This window comes from Euprymna scolopes, chromosome 34 (genome assembly GCF_053919585.1).
Source record: "Euprymna scolopes isolate OS-2025 chromosome 34, ASM5391958v1, whole genome shotgun sequence".
Taxonomy (NCBI): domain Eukaryota; kingdom Metazoa; phylum Mollusca; class Cephalopoda; order Sepiida; family Sepiolidae; genus Euprymna; species Euprymna scolopes.
Genome location: NC_136515.1, coordinates 4,269,977 through 4,292,812, shown reverse-complemented (window position 1 = coordinate 4,292,812; position 22,836 = coordinate 4,269,977). Strand labels below are relative to the sequence as shown.

The following is a 22,836-nucleotide window of genomic DNA, read 5'->3' as shown; positions in this document are numbered from 1 at the left end:
AAAATAATCAAGCTGAGATCGTAACCAAAAGTTAAAGATAGTGAGTCAAGTACGATAACCATTAGGCCAGCTTGAATCCTTAGAAAATAACCTCCAAACTGTAGTAGAATGGGAACGTAAACGGATGCTACTAAGACAAAACTCCTTTCCTTTAATAATAATGATAATACCAAGCACTTGTAACCATTGATTGCCATGGTTAATAACACGCGACCCAAGAGTTTAAAATTTAAACTATGAAGATCAGGGATTACATCAACCGAAACGTTGTGCTAATAACGTTCAAGATGAGAACAGTAGTCTGAAGAATCAAAATAATTTGAATAATTAGCCGTTCCAGAAACGTTAAACAACAAAGCTAATAATACATTTGGTTTGTAAAGTTCGTTAATATTCGCCAATCTCGGAAATATGCAGGTGAAACTCAGAATTGATGAAGTACGAGGTGTCTTCAATAAGTTTCCAGATTTTTTTTTTTTGTACAAACATTTAAAATTCCAGATTGTTTTTTTTTGTACAAACATTTAAAATTCCAGATTTTTTTTGTACAAACATTTAAAATTCCAGATTTTTTTTGTACAAACATTTAAAATTCCAGATTTTTTTTTTTTTACAAACATTTAAAATTCCAGATTTTTGTTTTTGTACAAATATTTAAAATTCCAGATTTTTTTTTTTTACAAACATTTAAAATTCCAGATTTTTTTTTTTTTACAAACATTTAAAATTCCAGATTTTTTTTTTTTTACAAACATTTAAAATTCCAGATTTTTTTTTTTTTTACAAACATTTAAAATTCCAGATTTTTTTTTTTTTACAAACATTTAAGATCCCAGATTTTTTTTTTTTACAAACATTTAAAATTCCAGATTTTTTTACAAACATTTAAAATTCCAGATTTTTTTTTTGTACAAATATTTAAAATTCCAGATGTTTTTTTTACAAACATTTAAAATTCCAGATTTTTTTTTTTTTACAAACATTTAAAATTCCAGATTTTTGTTTTTGTACAAATATTTAAAATTCCAGATTTTTTTTTTTTACAAACATTTAAAATTCCAGATTTTTTTTTTTATAAACATTTAAAATTCCAGATTATTTTTTTTTTTTTTGTACAAACATTTAAAATTCTAGATTATTTTTTTTTTTATAAACATTTAAAATTCCAGATTATTTTTTTTTTTACAAACATTTAAAATTCCGTACGTTTTTGTTATACATCTTATGAAAGAAGGATGATATGCAATAAAATTATGTTTTGAATTTGGAAAACTGCCACAGAAACATATGGAATGCTTCAGACTGCTTTTGGACCATCTTGCATGCATCAAGCATCAGTTTTTGAGTGGCATAAGAGATTCAAGAAAGTGAGGGATGATGAGAGGTGTGGGAGGAGTAAGGAAAATCAGAACACCAGAGTTGATTGGCCAAATAAAGAATTTCATCGATAAAGACCGTTGTGTGTCTATAAAGACAATAACTGCACAGTTTGATGTCAATGTGGGAACTGTACACACAATTATTCGCAAGGAACTGAAATGCAGAAGATTTGCGTGAATACACCAGTCCACAACTTGATCCTTATCACAGATTATTTGATCAAGATGAGCATCACGACAATTCCTCGCCCTCCCTATTGTCCAGACCTTGCTCCATGTGACTTTTGGTTATTTCCGAAGCTCAAGGAGAACTTTAGAGGCTGTCGTTATGAGACGATTGAAGAGATGAAAGAGACTGTGATGAGGATCATCGACACACTCACACAAGAGGATTTCCATGGGACCTTCCAGAAGTTGTTGCATTGTAGCCGGAGGAGATTACTTCGAAGGGGACTAGTGTTTCATGTGAGTGCTTGTCTATAAAAGTGCCTATATGAAAAAAAAATGTCCGGAAACTTAAGGCATCTCGTAAGTCTTGAAATTTTGCGCCCTTCACATAAAAATATATAAAATACGTAAACTTTATTATCAACTTTTAAAATTTTTTAATCGTACATCTTTTCAAATAACGTTTATTTAAGTTGATATGTTATATTCATAAAAAGTGCCATTTTTTTTTTTTAATTTCTTTTTAGGTCGACCTTGAGTCAAAATTGGGTAAATCGATGGTCATCACAAAAACGACGCCTGCATCTCAACAAGGAGGGTAAGTTGACTATCACACACTAGCAAACACACTCTGCGTTACCCAGAACTACACGAGTATTCCTGTGTCTTTCTGTGATAGGATTACTTCTCCTTCCTAAACAAGAAACGGTAATGGTGCATAAAGGGAGACCCTAACTTTCAAACACACCGGAAGTTGGCACCTGCGTCTCTCAATTGAAGTATGGAAACACAGAATCGATACAATTTTCAAATATATTTTATGTTTATTTTTTTTCACGCCCTTCTAATAAAAATATATAAAATATGTAAACTTTTTTATCAATTTAAAAAATTTTTTAATCGTACATCTTTTCAAATAACGTTGCTTATTTAAGTTGATATGTCATATATTTTGTCAAACTATTTAGATATTTTAAAAATATATTTATTTACAGAGACATGAAAAAAACTATGAATGTGTCATATTTTTTAGTTTTAACTATGTTTAATTAAGTTTATATATATATATATATATATATATATATATATATATATATAAATATATTACTTTACGTGTAAATATTAACTCTTTAATATTTATAATATATTTTAAGTTTACCATTTTGATTACCTTGGTAAACTTATTGTAATTTATTTATTTATATATATATTTATATATATATATGTTTTAACAAAAACCAAGGCTTCAAAGAATGGGTTAATAGCAACAAATAGTGTATTTACAATTGTTTCAAAACTATACGGACAAATTCAAACATTGTTGTTTGAAAATTTTCACAAGAACAGCCTTTCTTCAGACTTATTGAATAAAAATACTTTAACAATAAAACATTATGGAAACCATTATCTTATAAGGAAAAGAAAACAAGTGAAAATATTTTACCTATATCTCATCCTTGCAAAGTAAAAAAAAAATACTCACATGAACAAAACTTGTTTTGGGCAATTAATTTTTTTGGCTTGACAATATTGTAGAGCTAAATCTTTGAAAAAAATTCTTTAATAAATAATAATAATAATAATAATGGCGGCGGTGTGGGGGTGGGGCTGAAGAACTTAACGTCCAAACGAAGTTATCGTAAATTAGTTCAAGAAATGGGGGATCAATTTACTTGAACATTGCATGTGAAATTGGACCCCCATTCCAAATCTTTAAATATTGATTTTTTTTTTTTTTTTTCAATTTTTTTTATAATCTGGTAACTTAATGTACAATCAATAATAATCTGCAAAAATGGTTGAAAAAAGATGAAAAGGAAAAAATTGGAGAGGGGGGGGGTAGAAAGTTTCTGTGCACCAAAAAAAAATCTTATAAACAATTTCCTCACATTAAAAGTATACAGGTTAGTAGAGAATTTAATTCTACTGCGTTTGCTATAATTATTTATTGCTTTTATTTATTTATTTATTTATTTATTTTTTTACAAGTTCTCCACTGTAAACTATCTTGGACTTAATCCAAATATTTACTTTTATGATGCTACCAGAGCAGGCTGTCTGAAGATACTGGCTTCCTAACTTAAAATGCACCAAACATTGATATTATTGGGGGGTTTTCCCTTTCCCTTTGCAAAATTCAGTCACGTTCTGCAAAGCCAAAAATAAAAACATTTTTTTTTTTTAACAAAACAAGCAAACCAAACACAATAAATAAATATTTGAAGATATAAAGAACTTGAAGCATAAAAAATTCTTTTTTTTTTTCCAAATTGACTGGGTTCAGCATTAAGTAATAACCCTAACCCTAATTCCCCCCCCCCCCCCAAAAAAAAAGACAACTAAATATTTGTTTGTAGAATTTTTTTTTTTTTTTTTAAATTTCACAAAAACTTATTCTATATAAAAAATGATTGGATCATTCTAACACTCTAGAAAATATTTCACTGCCAACACAATCCTTTATCTGTATAAAAACCAAATATGTCCTAAGATAGAGTAGTGTTGTCAGAGCTGTGGAGACACTGCTAGGAATATCCATCCTGCCTTAACAGGGTACAAAACAGACTTCAAAATCTAGTGGGTGGTCTTGAAAATTTGTTAGTGTTAGTCAAGTCGGTGCTTCTGTATTAGAGGAGGATTATCTAAGAGAGATAACTCCTATTTCCTCTTGAAAAGAAATTGCCAAAACAGTTTACGAAAATTAAGAAAAAACTATATCACATATTGATTCCTTTCGGCTTTTTGGTCTCATGCCAAAAGACACATCTGGAAATTGTTGGGGACTAAGACTGAGATGTTCCACCTTCATCTCATGGAGTTTTTTTAACGGAAAAACGGGAGAAGTATTCGCTTGCAGGGTTTGTATTACTGTACACATAGATTCGAAAAAGTTGTCAAAAAACAAATATATAACAAATAAATGTTATCAAAGGCAAGATAAGTTACTTTTCTACCTAACTGGATATAATTCACGTGTTTTTATTCAATGTAACATGTTTATTCAGCTCGAAAAACATGCAATGTTTACCGATGTATTGGAAAATTCAAAATGGCAGCCGACTGTCTCTCGGAGAGGGTACGTTTGGGAAAAGGTATTATAAATAATAAACTAGACAAAATACTGTTAGAAAACAACCGAATACATGTCAACTTATGTCACGGTAACATATATTGAGCGAATTTCTAACAGTATTTTGTCTAGTTTATTAAAATACAGAAAAATCGTAATGATGTATATACTCGTCATAGAAAGAATATGTCATATTCTAAAAATCATGTGGGTTTGACTAGTAAACAAAAATATTTAGTTGTCAAAGATCAACTAAAGATAAGTTTGTCCGTAGAACCCTGTCAGGTATAGTATTCGTGTAATATTTTTTATTTGTATTCATTCTTCTTATTATTAATAAGAAAAATTATGTCTTTGTTTTTGTTAAAGTTTATTAATTAATGTGCTTCATTTTCATAAACTGTTTTGGCAATGCTTCCTTTTTTTTTTAGTAAATGGGAGTTATCTCCCTTAGATAATCATCCTTTAAAACTGAAATACCATCGGGTTTTGATGCTGTGAAAACTGAAACAGTTGTTTCTCTTTAACCGTGTGTAACAGTTGCTTCCCATTGTCTGTGTACCTATTTACAATGCCTCCCCACGGGACAGAGTTAGACACCAGAGTCGTTTTTTAACGTGGAGAAAAGGTACAAAAATAAAAAATTGTCTCAGTCGTGAAGGACTGCTCCTTCACCGAAAGAGAACAAGAAATGGAAGTGCAGCATCTGAAGAACAGATGCTACACTTTGATCTTGAACAAAAGGCATTGTCTGTGTATGGAGTTTGTGATGCTGTGTAATTTTTTTTTTATAAGCTTTTGTAAATAATTTAGAGTTACTCCCCTTTGTTTAACGAGTGTTTACATGTACTCTCTCTCTCTCTTCGTCTCCTCATTTAAATAAAGACATGGTCTTCTCCGCGTCTGTGTGTAAAACTAAAACATTGCTACGTACTAATTAATTTATCTTTTTGTCAAGTGTCGATGTGACTTCACGTGTGAATTTTATTTAAAACGAACAAGGTATGTTTTTTATTTAATCCGTAATTAACTATCAAGGGTTAATAACTAATCAATTAACAAACAGGTGAGGACCTTTTCACCTCTCTACCTTCTCTTTTTCACGAAAGAGATGTTGCAAGTCTATCTCTGCTTGTTATATTTTCACCGCAGATGATTGATTGAGCTTCAATTTATGTCCCCCCCCCCCGCTGCAAAACATTTGCAATAATCACTCATCTAGTTACAACAACTGTCAACAATTTTTTTTTTTTTTTTTTTTTTACCTAGGCATAACCATTTATCAAGGCCCAGAGACCACTCGAGGATAAGGGTTAAGAGTGTACAGTAGTCAATTGGACAATATAGTAATCGTTAGTAATGGAAATTCGGTAAATTTGTTAACTTATAAGGAACGGCTCATCAAGAACTTGTTTACATTGGACTTGAAGACAACCATATTGTAGTCAGTTGGAAAGCAGGAAAACGGAAGACAATTGTAGTTAGCTGGAAAGCAGAAGACAATTCCACAGGCATGCAGTTCTAAGAAAGAAGCTTTGTTCATGGAATCTATGTTTAGGTTTAGGCACAGATAAAGAGTGAGAGAAATTATTGATAGTGTTTACAGCTAGACGAGTGTTTCTTGTGAAAGTTTGGCAAGGGGGGGGGACCATAGATTGAAGCTCAGTCGAACACTTGCCATGAAGATAATGATAAAGCAGAGACAAACTTAAAACAACTGTCAACAATTATCCTTACTCTCTATTTATGCCTATAACTAAATGAAAATTCCACAAACAAAGTTTCTTTCTTTGAACTGTCCGTTTGTGGAACACAATACCATAGAGTTACTTCCCAGCCGATTATGACATGGTCATTTTCAAATCTAATGTAAATAAGTCCTTGTGTAGCTGTCCTCTGAAATAAACAAACACTAACCAAGTTCCACCATTACTGATCATCACAGTGTTATACTGGCCCTCTGACACCCATTAATCCTTGTCCTCAAGTGACCCCTATACCTCCTTGATAAGCTGTGACCTCCTATATATATGTGTGTGTGTGTGTATGTGTTATTTTAATATGTTGTTTATTATTTATTGTGTCGATTGTGTAACTTACATTTTATTAATGTATAAATATCAATATATAAAATACGTGAGAAAGCAATAACATTTAACATAAAGAAACAAGTGATATAAAAACAAAAAATGTGTGCCACTGTGTTTGAAGTAAGAGCGTGTATATGTGAGGAATTGCATCAACTGAAAGAGTTTGCTTGTGAATGAGATCTGCATATGTCTAAAAGTAATGCATATTAATGAGTGCGTGTGCGTATTAAAGACATATATATATGTTGTGTGCGTATATTTATGTATACACACACACACACACACATATATATATATATATATAGTCAAAAAATAAAATAAAATCAGAATTAGCATACGCAAAAAAACTAGCACTTGACATTATCTCAAACAGCAATTACCAAAAATTCATCAAACTTTCAGATTCGCTGTCGATTCAATAAAAATTTTGAAAATCCCCCTCATCGTAAAACTTCTATGCAAACTAAACAATGTGTCTAGCAATAAAAGAAATTCTTTTATGCTGGACCCTGAGCTATATAGGAGAAAAAAAACAATGAAAGAGTTGACAAAGCAACCAAATCTGTTTTCAAATTAGCACCCGAAAATCTCAAAATTCCATATACAGAGCTAAAATTTTAAAATCAAAAATGAATAAATTTCTCCAAAACAAATGGCAACAAAAATGGAACGACAACACAGAAGACAAATTATTTCAAATAAAACCGAAAATAGATAACTGTATCCCTGCCCTCACAAAATCCAGGAAAGAACAAGTTATCCTATCCCGACTTCGCAAAGGACACACAAATCTCACACACTCCTTTATTCTGAACAAAGATTTACACCCAAAATGTAGCACATTCCAAACCTCTATTACAGTCAAACACACCCTTATGGAATGCGAAACATTCTTCAAAAATATGAAAAATTTATTTGAATATACTAATATAGTAAATATCTTTAAATTCCTGAAAGAGCTAAAAATATATCAGAAAATCTGAATCAAGAAAAATAAAGAATCCTAACAAAAAATATAACTGACTTTAAATAAGCCATAGAGGTTGGTGGGTCAAAAAAAAAAATCAAAATTCTGTAACAATAGACTTATGAAAACCTGTAATTTTTATTGTTTTTTTGGCTCCTCAACAAAGGAGGGTGGACCTGTAAATTCACTCTTGTTCGTTCGTCTGTCTGCACTTTTCTCAATAACCACGCCTTGGAATTTTTTGAAATTTTGCATAAACATTAAACATGATAAGAGTAAAAAAGTAACAGAACGAATTTTCCGGGAAAACTTCGGTTGCCTCCTTTCGGGTTAAAATGGCTAAAATTGACATTTTTGTGCTTATTAAAAAAAAATTGATGCCTTGGATTTTTATCAAACTTTCTGAAAAGTTGTAACTAACTGATTTCTATATAATTTTGTTTGTCTATACTTTGCGATAACTCTTGGGTGTGCTCCAGGGGCTCTTTTAGGACTAATAAAAACACTCCATTTTTGGGACTATTTTACCATATTTGTCCAAAATTTTCTGTGTATGTCTATTTAGCAGTTTTACATGATGCTGAACTCAAATTTAAATATGTTAAGACCTTGGGAACTTTTGGGGCTAAATGGGGGGGGGGGACAAATGATGGACTTAGTCATTTCTTTTTTTGCATGGTACAGAACTCAAATTTATACATGTTAAAACTGCACCGTTTGTTCATTTTCACCAGGATTTGACGTCCTCAGGGAACTTTTGGGGCGAAGGGGAAGGAGGCAAATGCTGAACTTAGTCATTTTTTTTATGCCTTGTTCACTGTGCTGTCGCGGGGGGACCATGCATGCTTCACTTGTTTTTTTTTTAAATATGATATTGGGCCCCAAATTTCGTAAATTATTTTGTTTTGTAAAATAATTTTTATGTTTTAAATTATTTCTTCTTCTCATTGCAGTTATTATTGCAACGTGTGCGATTGTGTCGTCAAGGATTCGATTAATTTTTTAGATCACATTAATGGAAAGAAACGTAAGTTTTCACAAATTTGACAGAACAGTCTCTTGGGCATGTGTGTACAGTGTGCCGATGTATGGAAGTGAAACCTGGCGAGTGAGGGTCGAGAATTTGTATTGCATGGGGAGATGTTTTGCTAAGTTAAAGTGTCAATAACAATTTAATAAATAATAAATCTTGCAAGCAGTTTCCACATTTTAAAATTATACAGGTTGGTAGAAAATTAAATCTTCTTTCATTTGGTAAAGGTTATTTGTCTTTGTTTTCAATTTCTTGGCCGTTAACTACACTGCATGATTGCCTACTGTTCGTAATCCAATCAAAATATAGATGACTGTAATGACCAAAGAAAGAGTACACATGTTGCACAGTTCTTGTTAGAAGAGAGGACTGCATGTAATATATTGTTGTTGTTCGTCTTAGTAGAGAGTCTTAGAGGTTCATGTTGTGTGCAGATATATCGCATATATATCAAGAGAGAGACATATTATGTGATAGAGACAGTCTTATATATAAAGCGACAAGGTACAGGCTAATACAGGAGAGCCGAGCATGTAATTCAACGAGATATATGTATATTTATGTACATAAACATATTCAGGGTATCCCAATAAAGTGTATACACTCTTTAAATGACCATAAAACCAACGTTTATTTATTTTTTTTATTTATTTATTTATTTTTTTATTACATTTTCACCCCAAACAAGGCAAATTGCCACTTTGGTGTAGGGGGCTACTATCAGGGGCAACAACTACTGGGGTACTATGTAGGGATTTGGGCAGCAAGGTGTCGGTTCACGTTACACTTGAACTTCTGCACGTCAGTACTGTTGGGGAAGCAGGGACCTGGAATGAAATTCCAGAGTCTAGCGGTTCTGGGGAAGAAACTATTGGAGTAAAAAGATCTTTTACATCTAGGGATCTCTACAGTGTGGGGGTGGGATTTAGCAGCCTGTCGGGTTTGTCGAGGGTGCTCACGTTGTGGGGGCACAAGTGATAAAAGTTTCATACATCAAAATACTGTGAACAAATATAGAAACCAGTTAATTATCGGAAGTTTTCAAATTGTTGGCCATTGTGGTACATGTGTTGCACAGTTCTTATTAGAAGAGGACTGATGTAATATATTGTTGTTGTTCGTTTTAGTAAGATAGTCTTAGAGGTTTATGTTGTGTGCAGATATATCGCGTATATATCAAGAGAGAGACAGTTGTGTATATATAATAGACAGTGTACATGTTAGTAGAGGAGAGCCGACGACATGTAATACACAATGAAAAGAGCATTTAGATATATTGATAGATAGACCGATATATAGTTTGTTTGACATTTATGTTTGACAGTTCTGTGAATGGGAGTGTTTCTATAACATTGACACACATATTTCTTTACCTATTTTTGAGACGATGATTTTCACAAGTTCTTATAATATAAATGGACAATACCTTTTCTGTGGAAAACATAACACGAAGACGCAGATACAAAAAGATGATGATTCCGTTTATTATACCATATCATGTGACCAGCCAATGGTTTCGCATCAAGGAATTTAAGTCTTACAGGATTCTTCTTCTAACCTCTGCTTCCAAGGTTCTATGATCCTCTCTGATCTCTATCCTTCAAACCCTTTCCTATATTGAGAAATCATTTCTGCCATGACATCACACGTATGTCTGGTCAACGTGACCACAACTCACGTGTTTCAAACATGCGCGATTTGCACGTTTTGAAACCATTTCTGACGACCAGGAAATTTCCCATTCTCTTTGTTTTACAAAGGAATTTAACCTACTTGTTAATTCTCTAACCGATATTTTTATTATGCATTCTTCCTAGGAATGTGAATAGATTTTCCAGCCAAATTTTATTTATAAAATATTTTAAAAGAATTAACAATTTAACTGGACATTTCATTTAAAACCTATTGTTCTTTAAAACTTATCTACAGGGTTCGATCCTCGTTTTATCTGATATCATTTTCATTTAACTAATTCTCTTTTTTTTTTTTTTACTTGCATGAAAAGGGGACAGCCCTTTTCATGTAACACAGTATGGAAGTAAAACCTGGCCAGTGAGGTTTAAGAATATGCGTTGCATAAAGAAGAAATGAGGGTTGGTGACGCGATGATTCTTATCCAAAATTAAATAAAAAAAAAAAACTAACGAAAAATATGTATGATGTACATATCTCTGATTGAAAAAAAATATTATACACAAAAAATTACATAAATTGATCAAGTAGTTTTATTTTTAAATGAGAAAATTAAATTTTATGAGTAACGGAGGAGCAACTGTTTCACCTGGTATTGTGAAAACCATCTCAAGAAACTAAGGGAAATAACTCAATAACAATTCAAATTCACAAGATTTATGTTGTAATGCCTATACTCCAGATTAATTATATCCAGGGTGTCCCAATAAAATGTCTACACTCTTTAAATTATCTCAACTTGCTACATGAATCCGCTATGCCACGTTCCCACGAGATGTTTAGGAATAAAGAATGGCACTTCCAGCAGGATGGAGCACTTCCCCACGATCATGATGACGTAAGAGCATATCTTGATAGTCACCTGCGAAACAGATAGTTAGGACGAAGAGGAAGTATCGAGTACTGTCCATGCACACCAGATTTGACCCCCCCACTTCCACCCCCATGGATTTTTCTCTTTTCTGGGGCAGGGTGGGGGCATGTTAAACCCAGGATTCACACCACAAAATGAGCTACAACAAATGAGTTGAAAGCAACCATTGAAAGAAGATGTGTCGACATACCAATTGAACGAATTAGGAACGTTTTCGATTCAATCAGTGAGCGTCATCAGCTGTTCATGGACCACAATGGCCAATAATTTGTATACTTTCGATAATTAGCTGGTTTCTATATTTGTTCACAGTATTTTTATACAGGATGACCCCCTCCAAAAAACGGGCCCCACTCTAATTAGGCCCTGTTTCTTAGTGTTTTGTCTGAATGAAATTAAACTTTGGTCATAACTAGTTTATTATATTCAAAACATCACATCAAAACATTAGAGCCTTTGGCCTTTTTTTCTCCGTTCTTCAGCATATGATCTAGATGGCCTCCATTTTTTTTTTTTTTTTTTTTTTTTTTTTTTTTATTACATTTTCACCCCAAACAAGGCCTTTTTTTTATTTTTATTTTTTTTTTTTTTATTACATTTTCACCCCAAACAAGGCCTTTGGTGTAGGGGGCTACTATCAGGGGCAACAACTACTGGGGTACTATGTAGGGATTTGGGCAGCAAGGTGTCGGTTCACGTTACACTTGAACTTCTGCACGTCAGTACTGTTGGGGAAGCAGGGACCTGGAATGGAATTCCAGAGTCTAGCGGTTCTGGGGAAGAAACTATTGGAGTAAAAAGATCTTTTACATCTAGGGATCTCTACAGTGTGGGGGTGGGATTTAGCAGCCTGTCGGGTTTGTCGAGGGTGCTCACGTCGTGGGGGCACAAGTGATTGCAGTTCATCAGAGCATTCACCACTAAAATACTTGTAGAAAAGGCAGAGGGATGCAACATTTCATCGATGGGACAGAGGCTGAAGCTTAGATGCCAGTTCAGGGCCTATCAGGTTTGCGACTCTCTTTTGAACCTTGTCAAGGAGCGAGAGACTAGTAGCAGATGCACCAGCCCAGATGTGGCAGCAATACTCCATATATGGGCGAATGGTGGCCTTATAGAGGTACAGGATACTTTCGGGTGTTAGTAGTTTTCTAGCACAGTAGAGAGAGCCCACCTTTCTTGCAGCGGCCCTGGCAATGCCTTCAATGTAATTGTTCCAACTCATGTTTCCTGTGAACGTTAGGCCAAGGAGTTTGAACGATGGACTCTCAGATAAAGAGTCGTTGGCCATTGCTATGGGTGGTAGAGAGGGTTTCTTGTAATTATTGAATGAAACTAGTTTAGTCTTGGCAGCATTGAACGCGACCAACCACTTTTGTCCCCATTCCACTACAGATTGGAGGTCTTCCTCTAGTGTTTCTGCCATTTCTTTAGAAATGTGTTCATTCGTCTTCCTGTCGTGCCTGCCATAGAGTGTAGTGTCATCAGCATATATACCCATCTCAGAGGCAATGTTGTCGGGGAGGTCATTTATGAATATCAGGAACAATAGAGGTCCAAGGATAGAACCCTGGGGCACCCCCGCATTTATATCATATTGTTTAGATGTACGACCGTCGAGGACAACCTGGATTTTTCTCTTATCTAAGAAGGATTTAATTTAGCTTTTGTTTTTTTTTGGGGTCACCCTGTATATGAAACTTTTCTTTCTTATAAATGTTAGTTTTATGATAATTTAAAGAGTGTATACATTTTATTGAGACACCCTATATTTAAATTCGAAAATAAAATGTTGTTAGTAACCGAGGAGCAACTGTTTCGCCTGGCATTGTGAAAACTATCTCAAGAAACTAAGGGAAATAACTCAACAATAATTTAAATTCATGAGATTTATGTTGTAATGCCTACTAATTCCCGTTAATTGTTTAAAAATAAAACTACTAGATCAATTTACATGTTTTTTTTTTTTTAAATATATTTTCGGTTCAACACAGGTACATAGATCAATTTTTCTTCAACTTTTTTTATTAGAAATAAAATGTGTGAAATGGTATGAGAATACTATGATGGATGTGCCACGTGATGAATTCTGGAGAGAAAATTGTTCATTTAAATTCTGAGAAACTAATAGGCTTCTTTTTTTTTTTTTTTTTTCCCCCGGGGAGGGGCTGAATTTGAAAAAAGATTTTTTTATTTATTATAACTAGGGCTATGACAACAGCATATTCTTTTCATTGTTTTGACTCTCGAGTATATATCCGACATAGGTAGACACAGTTAATCAACCGAGAACCACATCACTCTATATAAAAGCATATAAGATATCAACAGATACACACTGGAGAGTCAAAACTATGAAAAGAATATGCTGTTGTCCTAGCCCTAATTATAAATATATGTGTACAGTTATATGTGTCTGTGTGTGTGCATATACACACACGCACATACATATATATATATATATATATATATTAATTTTATTTATACAAACATTAATGGCTACATATGTGCATACATGTTTCTGTAATCACCCACGTCGGGGGATTACGTCTTCAGGCCAAGAACTACCTTCAAAAGTCTTGGCCTGAAGACGTAATCCCCCGACGTGGGTGATTACAGAAACATGTATGCACATATGTAGCCATTAATGTTTGTATAAATAAAATTAATATACCTGCTCTGTTCACTCATTGAGCACTATTTTGGTAGACACGTGTTGTTTCATTGGATTTACTTCTAGGAAACTAAACTCTACTGGCTATATATATATATATATATATATATATATATATATATATATATATATATATATATGGGTTTGTATTACTGTACATATAGATTCGAAAAAGTTGTCAAAAAACAAATATATAACAGATGTTATCAAAGGCAAGATAAGTTACTTTTCTACCTAACTGGATATATTTTTTGTGTTTTTATTCAATGTAACATGTTTATTCAGCTCGAAAACCAAACTGTGTTTATCGATGTATTGGAAAATTCAAAATGGCGCCCAACACTCTCTTTAACATGGTAAGTTTGGGAAAATGTGTTATAAATAATAAACTAGGCAAAATACTATTAAAAAAACACCGAATATATGTCAACTTATGTCATGGTAACATATAATGAGCGAATTTCTAACAGTATTTTGTCTAGTTTATTATTTATAACATCTTTTCCTGAACTTACCGTGTTAAAGAGAGTGTCGGCCGCCATTTTGAATTTTCCAATGCATCGGTAAACACTGTATGGTTTTTGAGCTGAATAAGCATGTTACATTGAATAAAAACACGAAAAATATATCCAGTTTGGTAGAAAAGTAACTTATCTTGCCTTTGATAACATTTATTTGTTATATATTTGCTTTTTGACAACTTTTTCGAATCTTATGTGTACAGTAATACAAACCCATGTATATATATGAACTTGAATGCCTACTGGAGAGAACTTGAATGCCTACTAGACACTATCCTTGTCTGCTTAAGGTCTACAAGAGTTTGTCAGGACAACCTGGCATGAGGATACTTTTTCCATAGAAGTAAACTCTAACCAAATATTCAAAATCACATAGTATTCAAAACCCACATTAGCTTTTACGAGGAATGGTGCCCCTTCCCCAAGTGATGTTACCTCAAGTAATAGCACGAAGCTGGATACTCCACCAGACTAGGTAAATTCTTGTCCTGGAATCCAGTAAGACCAAGAGACCAAAACAACAGATATAAGCAAGGTCTGGACTATAGGGAGGGTGAGGAACTGTCTTGATGTCCATCTTGGTCAAATAGTCTGTGACACGGATGGAGCTGTGGACTCCTGCATTATTCTGGTAGAAATGCCACAGACCCAATTTGAAGGGTGCTGGCCTCTTCTGACGAAATCTCTTCCTGGACTCCCTTAAAACCTCAACATAGTATTCCTTCTTGACTCTCTGTCCAGTGGGAACCCAGTGCAAGCAGTGTTCTGGTCTTCGGCCTTCCTTACTCCTCCCACACCTCTCATTGTCCCTCAAAGACTCTGCCTTTCTTGAATCACTTATGCCACTCAAAAACTGATGCTTGATTCATGCAAGATGGCCCAAAAGCAGTCTGAAGCATTCCATACGTTTCTGTGACAATTTTTTTTCCAAGTTTAAAACCGAATTTTAGTATTAACTTTAGGCTTTAGTAGGGTGTATTCCAATTCCTGCTGAAGTTGTTCATTTGAACGCGAAATCATAACAATTGGTCAGTCAGTCATCTCAAAATGTATAGCAATAAGATACTGAATTTCCAAGAGTCTACAACAATTTTAAATGCCTGTACAAAAAGTCTGGAAACTTATTGAAGGCACCTCATAGCATCATCATCATTTTTATTCTTTTACTTTGCTTTATCAAGAGTTTGACGTTTTCTGGCAGATTACAGTTTTGAGTATTTCTTCCATTCAAATTTTACGATCCAATATCCAATGATTTGCATTCAACTTTCCTCCTGCACTCCTCCTCTTGCACTCCACCTCAAGATCTCTGCAAGAGTTTCTCTTCTCAAAACCATCGTAGCCGACTGATCGTCAGAAGTTCATCAAACTTTGGTATATTCAGCCTCTCCAACAGCAGAGTTGATATGCTAGGTCTTATCAGAAGAGATAATTGACAGTGATAATAGAGGGTGTTCTGATTATGTGATATATTTTCGCCATATGTTGTAACAAAAACGAAACTAAAACCTTTTAGGCCAAAGCCAAATTGGATGTGTATCCAGCTTCTCTGTGTTTAAAAGCTAACAGAAATTGTCTTTAAAAAGTTCCTCCAGCCTTCTATCTCAATGTTCGTATTTTTAATCGAATACTCACTTTATTCAACATGTCCAAACCAATGTAGACGACTGATTATTCATTAAGCCTTGGTATTTTCAGCTTCACTAATGACAAAGTATTAGAGCTGATCTTGCGTATCGGATCCGACTAAACATTATCCATCTAATCAATGCTTTGACAAAAAAAAAATTTTTGTCTCCAACTTTGATCTTGCAGATTTCTTCCATTCAAATTTTGTTGATGATAGTTTAAATTCAAATTTTGCTCGGTATCGTTTTGAAGCTCGACCGTTCGGATGACAAATATCGAAAAATTGGTTAAAAACATAAATTCCTTCCTCCTCAACTGGGCACTTTTCTATAAGGAGGGGTTGCTTTTTTCACTATTTTCAAAAGTCATCCCCTCTTTTTGATTGACTAGCCTTAATTTAAACCTTCGTCACTTCCAATGTAGCGATGGACACAATGGCAAAGATGTTACGTTTTTTTGGGGTTTTTTTTTTTTTTCACGCTCTTTTCCTCGTTTGCGCTACAGGTACGAGTCTGCCTGCCAACTACCACATGTTTTTTTTGCTCAACACGCACCTCCATACAGTTGGTGTATTCTTTCCCTTGACGGTAACATTGCTGACGGATTAAAGTATCGTTATTTTCTGTTTTTCTGTTTTTTTTTTCTTTTTAACAGATCAGCGGAATTTGGGCATGTCTATGCGGGTTGAAAGGTCGTCGTTAGATCAGGTGAAAAAAAGATTTGAAATGAACAAACGAAAACAAGAAGACAAGAAAAAAGAATACGATTTCGAAGAACGAATGAAAGAATTACGGGAAGAAGTGAGTCGTGTTTTTTTTTTAATCAATTTTTCACTTTTTGAATTTTTTTTTTTTATCTATTTTTCACTTTTTGAATTTTTTTTTTTTTTATCAATTTTTCACTTTTTGAATTTTTTTTTTTATCAATTTTTCACTTTTTGAATTTTTTTTTTTATCAATTTTTCACTTTTTGAATTTTTTTTTTTTTTATCAATTTTTCACTTTTTGAATTTTTTTTTTTATCAATTTTTCACTTTTTGAATTTTTTTTTTTTATCAATTTTTCACTTTTTGAATTTTTTTTTTTTATCAATTTTTCACTTTTTGAATTTTTTTTTTTTAATCAATTTTTCACTTTTTGAATTTTTTTTTTTTAATCAATTTTTCACTTTTTGAATTTCACATTTTTTTTTTTAATCCAGGAAAAAGTTTTTCACTGCACATTTTTTTTTTAATCCAGAAAAAAAGTTTTTCATTTTTTGAATTCCACATTTTTTTTTTTTTTTTCAAATACAGAAAAAGTTTTTCACTTTTGAATTCCACATTTTTTTTTAATCCATAAAAAAGTTTTTCATTTTTTGAATTCCACATTTTTTTTTTTTAATCCAGAAAAAACAGTTTCATTTTTTTAATCCAGAAAAAACAGTTTTTCGCTTTTTGAATTCCACTTTTTTTTCTTTTTTTTTTTTTTTTGGTATCGTGTCTAGGAAAAAACTCTGTTACAGTAACTTATTGCTTAGATTCAGCCACAGATAGATTAAGGGAAATTGCTGATAGTTATTGTAGCTAGTCGAGTGTTTTGCTGCAAAAAACTTTTAGGAGAAACAGCAGATCATAAAGTGAAGCTTAGTCAAGCACCTGCCATGAAAATACGGTAGAGCAAAGAGAGACTTGAAACGTCTTTTCTAAGTAGAGAAAAGAAAAACCCATTAACCACCAGATGCCAAAGTTGGTTTTGTACCCTGTCGAAAGACTTACATGAGGGACGGGGGATCATGCGGTAAAGCTCAGTCGAGCATACTCCAGTTAATAGCACTTGAGCAAAAAATGGTTCCCCTATCTCATATAAACACTTAAATCCGTTAAAATTGTTTATATAAATTAATCAAAATTAACAAAATCCATATTTAAAAAATATATATATATACATTTTGGCTCGTGTCTAAATCGTTATAAATTTTCAAATTTGAAATGTATTTAACAGTGGAAATACTTTCACTCCAAGCTTATTTGAATAATTTATGGTGTCTTTTCTAAAAACAAAAACGTTTTAATATCTTTTTGTTTTGCAGGAAGAAAAACAAAAAGCTTATCGACGCGAACGTAAAAAAGCCGGGAAAAGAAAAGCTGACGAGGATTACGATGACGTCGATCCTGACATGGCTGCGGTTATGGGATTCTCTGGATTTGGATCGGGATCGGCAAAGAAATAAATATAGCCTCACATTGCAGGAGAATTTTTTTCTTTTCTTTTTTTTTTTTTTTGATAGTTTCATCATGTTTTTTTTGTTTTTTTTTTAAATTAACAAATTCACAGGTTTTAACAAATTTTAAAACTTGTTTTTTTTTTTTTTTTACCATATCATTTCAAAATTCATAAAAACCAAAAATAAAAAAAATAAAAATATTAAAATCAAATTCAAACATTTCACGTTGGATTTTGTTTGTTTCTGTTCCGACTTATTTGTCATCTTCTTCTCCTGATGATTGTTTTTCATTTATTAGATGGAGTAAGTTCCTCCCAGGCATTATTATTATGGGGGGGGTAGCATAGTGTCTGTTATGTTGTCATATACTATCCTCCTAAGCATAACCTCCTCCTTTGGAATCAGTGTATAATATGTGTATTATTATTTGGATTATATGAACTACTGTTCTCATCTTGGGTGTTATTTTCATTTGCATCGAAACAAGTTTTTTTCTTAAGGGACATTGCTGGTAGTTATTGTAGCTAGTCGAGTGTTTTGCTGCAAAAGACTTTTAGGAGAAACAGCGGATCATAAAGTGAAGCTTAGTCAAGCACCTGCCATGAAAATACGGTAGAACAAAGAGAGACTTGAAACGTCTTTTCTAAGTAGAAAAAAGAAAAACCCATTAACCACCAGATGCCGAAGTTTGTTTTGTACCCTGTCGAAAGACTTACATGAGGGACGGGGATCATGCGGTAAAGCTAATTGAACAGACAGGAGAGGCATGACCATCAGGTTAGGAAACTTGGTGCTTGTTTGCATTGACGACCTTTTAAACCAATGCATTTCAGGTGAAAACATTATTACGTACTTACATGTGTCATGGAGAAATTAGTGTAAATCCCCAAAATTATGAAAAACTATTTAGCTGATGTGTTAGATGTATTTTTAACAAAAAATTATGTTCTGAAATACGTTGGTTTAAAAATGGCGGACCCGGAATTTGTTAATTTCATACTTGTTTAGTTTAGTCAAGACAAAAAAAATGAAACTATTGAAAAAAAAATTATATTATACGAACCCGTTATGGAATTAAGTTCTCATAAAGTTCATTTAATTTGATCAAGTAGTTTTTTTTTTTTTGTTGTTTTTTTTTTTCATAGGAAAATCAAATTTCCAAGTTGAGGATGTTTATTCCAAAAGCCATTCTTAACATGGGTGATTGCAAAAAAAGAAAGGGAAATAATTCATTTCTGTGTTGTTTTTTTTTGTTTTTTTTTTTGCTCAAGATACACCTCCAAACACCCGGGCAACGTCGGGCTCCCAGACTAGTAATATATATATATATATATATATATATATATATATATATATAATTTTAATTGAACTCAAGGGTTATCTCCCTTATTTATCATACTGAATTGGTCAGACAACTGTTCCATATTAAAACATAAAACTTGATCATTCGATAAATTCTATTTTTACTTGTAATTATTTTTCTACTGAATCATTTTGCGTAATTTTAGGAATTTCAGATTTTTTTAATAAAAATATTTGATCAATTTATGTGATTTTTGGTGTATGACATTAAAGATACACACATCATGAAAACTTCTTTTTTTTTTTTGTCTGAAGGTGTTGGTTTCCTTAACAAAAATACGCCAGATATTGATATTATTGTTTTTTTTTTTTCTTTTCCCCTTTGTAAAACTCAATCATGTTCTGCAAAAAACAATTTTTTTCTACAAAACAACCAAACAAAACATCATGAATAAATATTTGAAGATATAAAGAATTTGAGGCATAAAAACTTGATTCAGTATTTAAATAACACAAATATGGTTGATATGTCATAAAAAAAACAAAAAAAAACAAAAAAACAAGATTAATCTAGAATGAAAATTTTTAATGGATGTTTATATCATTTTGGATAAAAAATCGAAACGTTAAGAAACCCAGCTTCACCGACTATAAATATAATAAAAAATGTTTTATTTCATATTTATTTATTTATTTTAGACAAACTATTAGTTTTGAGGGGAGATAAAAAAACCAAAAAAACAACAAAGATTAATCTAGAATCTTTTTTTAATAAAAAGAAATGAAAATATTTAATAGATGTTTATATAATTTTGGATAAAAAATCGAAAAGAAACCCAGTATCATCTAAAACCCAGCATTATCTAAAATAAATAAATATGAAATAAAAAATGTTTTATTTCATATTTATTTATTTTTTTACATGGTGGTCATCACTTATCAAGGCCCACAGGCCATTCAAGGATAAGGGTTATTCCATGTACAGTAATCAATGGGATAGTATCATAGTAATAGTTAGTATTAGAGATTTGATAGTGTCTTACTTAAGGAGGCGGTTCATCAGGAATTTGTTTATGTTGGACTTGAAGACATCCAAGTTATAGTCAGGTGGGAAACAGGCAAACAGAAGAGAGTTCCACAGGTGTGCACTTCTAAGAAAGAAGCTTTGTTCATGGAATCTACGTTTTGATTTAGGCACAGATAAAGAGTGGAAAAAATTACTGACAGTGGTTTCAGCTAGATGGGTGTTTTTTGTGAACGATTGGTGAAGGGGGACGAGGGATTGGAGCTCAGACGAGCACCTGCCATGGAAATAACGATAAAACAAAGTCGGGCTCGCAATGTCTCTTCTTCTGTGAGAGAGAGGTTGCAGGGAAGAGAAAAGGGCATCCCCCACTAAGCCACAAAGTCTATTTTGTACTCTGTCAAGGCAGGATAGGCTGTTTTTTAGCAACTCCTGCCTAGATGTGGCAGCAGTACTCCATCCATTTTAAATAATCAATTATTTTTGAAGAGAGGTAAAAAAAAAAAAATACATCACGCTCATCTAATTAAAAACGAAAAAATATTTTTAATACAGAATGGAACAATAAAATTATCGCCCCAGAAAAGGCGACATGATTCCATTTCCATTTAATGAAAACCAGTTTCTTTTTTGTTGCAGACCATCTACTAGTTGACTAGTTGTGTACAAATCCCAAGAGTGATAGGAGCCTTCTATCATGTCTGAAAATGACACAATGTTAAACGAGCGAGATTGGAGATGCACCACTGTACAACTCATGCTCTCTACCGATCCAAGTTATGACAACAGGACCATTGCCAGCACCCTCAAAATGCATCACTGGATTGCCACGAATAACAGAGGCATGCTCAGGGTGATGAAGACAATGTTTCTGGCTACGGTGATGATCTTCGGTGTGGTTTTAAGTGAAGGCCATATCATGCCACCTCACATCTATGGTGATCCCCTGGTGCAGTCATGTGGCCGCTTGCAGGCCCTAGGTGTGGCAGCAGGATTTGCCTCTGGCTCACAAGTCCAAAGAGATCCAGGCTTGGCTTAAGAAAGAGCGTTACGACTTTGTACCTTTCTCTTATTTTTTTTTTTTTTTTTTTTTTTTTTTAATTACATTTTCACCCCAAACAAGGCAAATTGCCACTTTGGTGTAGGGGGCTACTATCAGGGGCTACTATCTGAAAAGTATTTGTCTGACCCCTCTGCTTCCTCAACCTGAACCCACTGGACTACTTTGTTTGGTAATACGTCGAGAACATCACCAACATGACCTCCTACAACACTAAAGCCAGCCTGATTGTGTAAAAAATTTTTTTTAAATCAGACCAGTCATTTCAGAGTCTATAGGGAATGAACTCATACACACACAAAGTGCCTTTTATATATAAATAAAAATTTTTAGATAATCGAACCTTATTTATAGATTAATGCGAAGAGGTAAAAAAAAAATTCCTACACAAAATTTATTTAAATAAAATAGGGCAAATATTTTTTTTTTTTTTTTTAAGATTAGTGGCCTTGAAGAAAAAGCGTTTGCGAGAGACAACAACACGGCCAGAATATAAGATGAAGGAGAAGAGAACCACGGAAACAGCGTTGGAGTCATCGATTGTTGAAAGGTAGCGCATCACATAAATTTCTAATCTTGACCATAACATTTTTTTAAAAGTTGGAAGAAAATGGATGTCAAAAAAAAAAAAAAAAAAAATTAATGGCAAATAATTTTATTTCATTAAAAAAAAACAAAAAAACACAACAATTCAAATTAACAATAAACTCGACGTTGGATGTGAAAAATGTTTATTTTGATCCATGTAACCAGGATTTTTCTGCTTTTACATGCGTCAGTATGTAAAAGTTCACGATGTTAAGAATGGCGAACACTACTGACATTTATCAAGGAATACATTGGAAAAAGATCTCTTGATATTCTGAAAACTATTTGTCTGACCCAAATTTGAATGATATTCGTTTTCAGCATACCCGAAAACCTATACATTTCGTCATTTTTAAAGTTAATGTAAATGTGGAAAGAAAGTTAAAAATTCACCAAAGAAAGAAAATGAACAGTAAATAATGTTATTACATAAATAAAAAACGCAAAAAGAAACAAAACAATTCAAATTAACGATAAACTCAACATTGGATGTGAAAAGTGTTTTCTTTGACACATGTCATTAAGATTCTTCTGTGTTTACATGTCTCAGTATGTAAAAG

The 22,836-nt window shown here is 32.8% G+C and overlaps 1 protein-coding gene across 1 annotated transcript in view; it reads left to right on the top strand.

Moving 5' to 3' along the window:
- The window catches only part of LOC145259096 (zinc finger matrin-type protein 2-like), a 29,460-nt gene extending 10,934 nt beyond the window's left edge, over nucleotides 1–18,526 (top strand). Inside the window, exons 5-8 of the mRNA XM_080116750.1 lie at nucleotides 2,075–2,145; nucleotides 8,628–8,701; nucleotides 16,752–16,897; nucleotides 18,168–18,526. Of these exons, the coding sequence (XP_079972876.1) occupies nucleotides 2,075–2,145; nucleotides 8,628–8,701; nucleotides 16,752–16,897; nucleotides 18,168–18,308 (432 nt within the window). The 3' untranslated portion in view covers nucleotides 18,309–18,526. The remainder of the gene's footprint in view (nucleotides 1–2,074; nucleotides 2,146–8,627; nucleotides 8,702–16,751; nucleotides 16,898–18,167) is intronic.
- The last annotated feature ends 4,310 nt before the right edge of the window (nucleotides 18,527–22,836 follow it).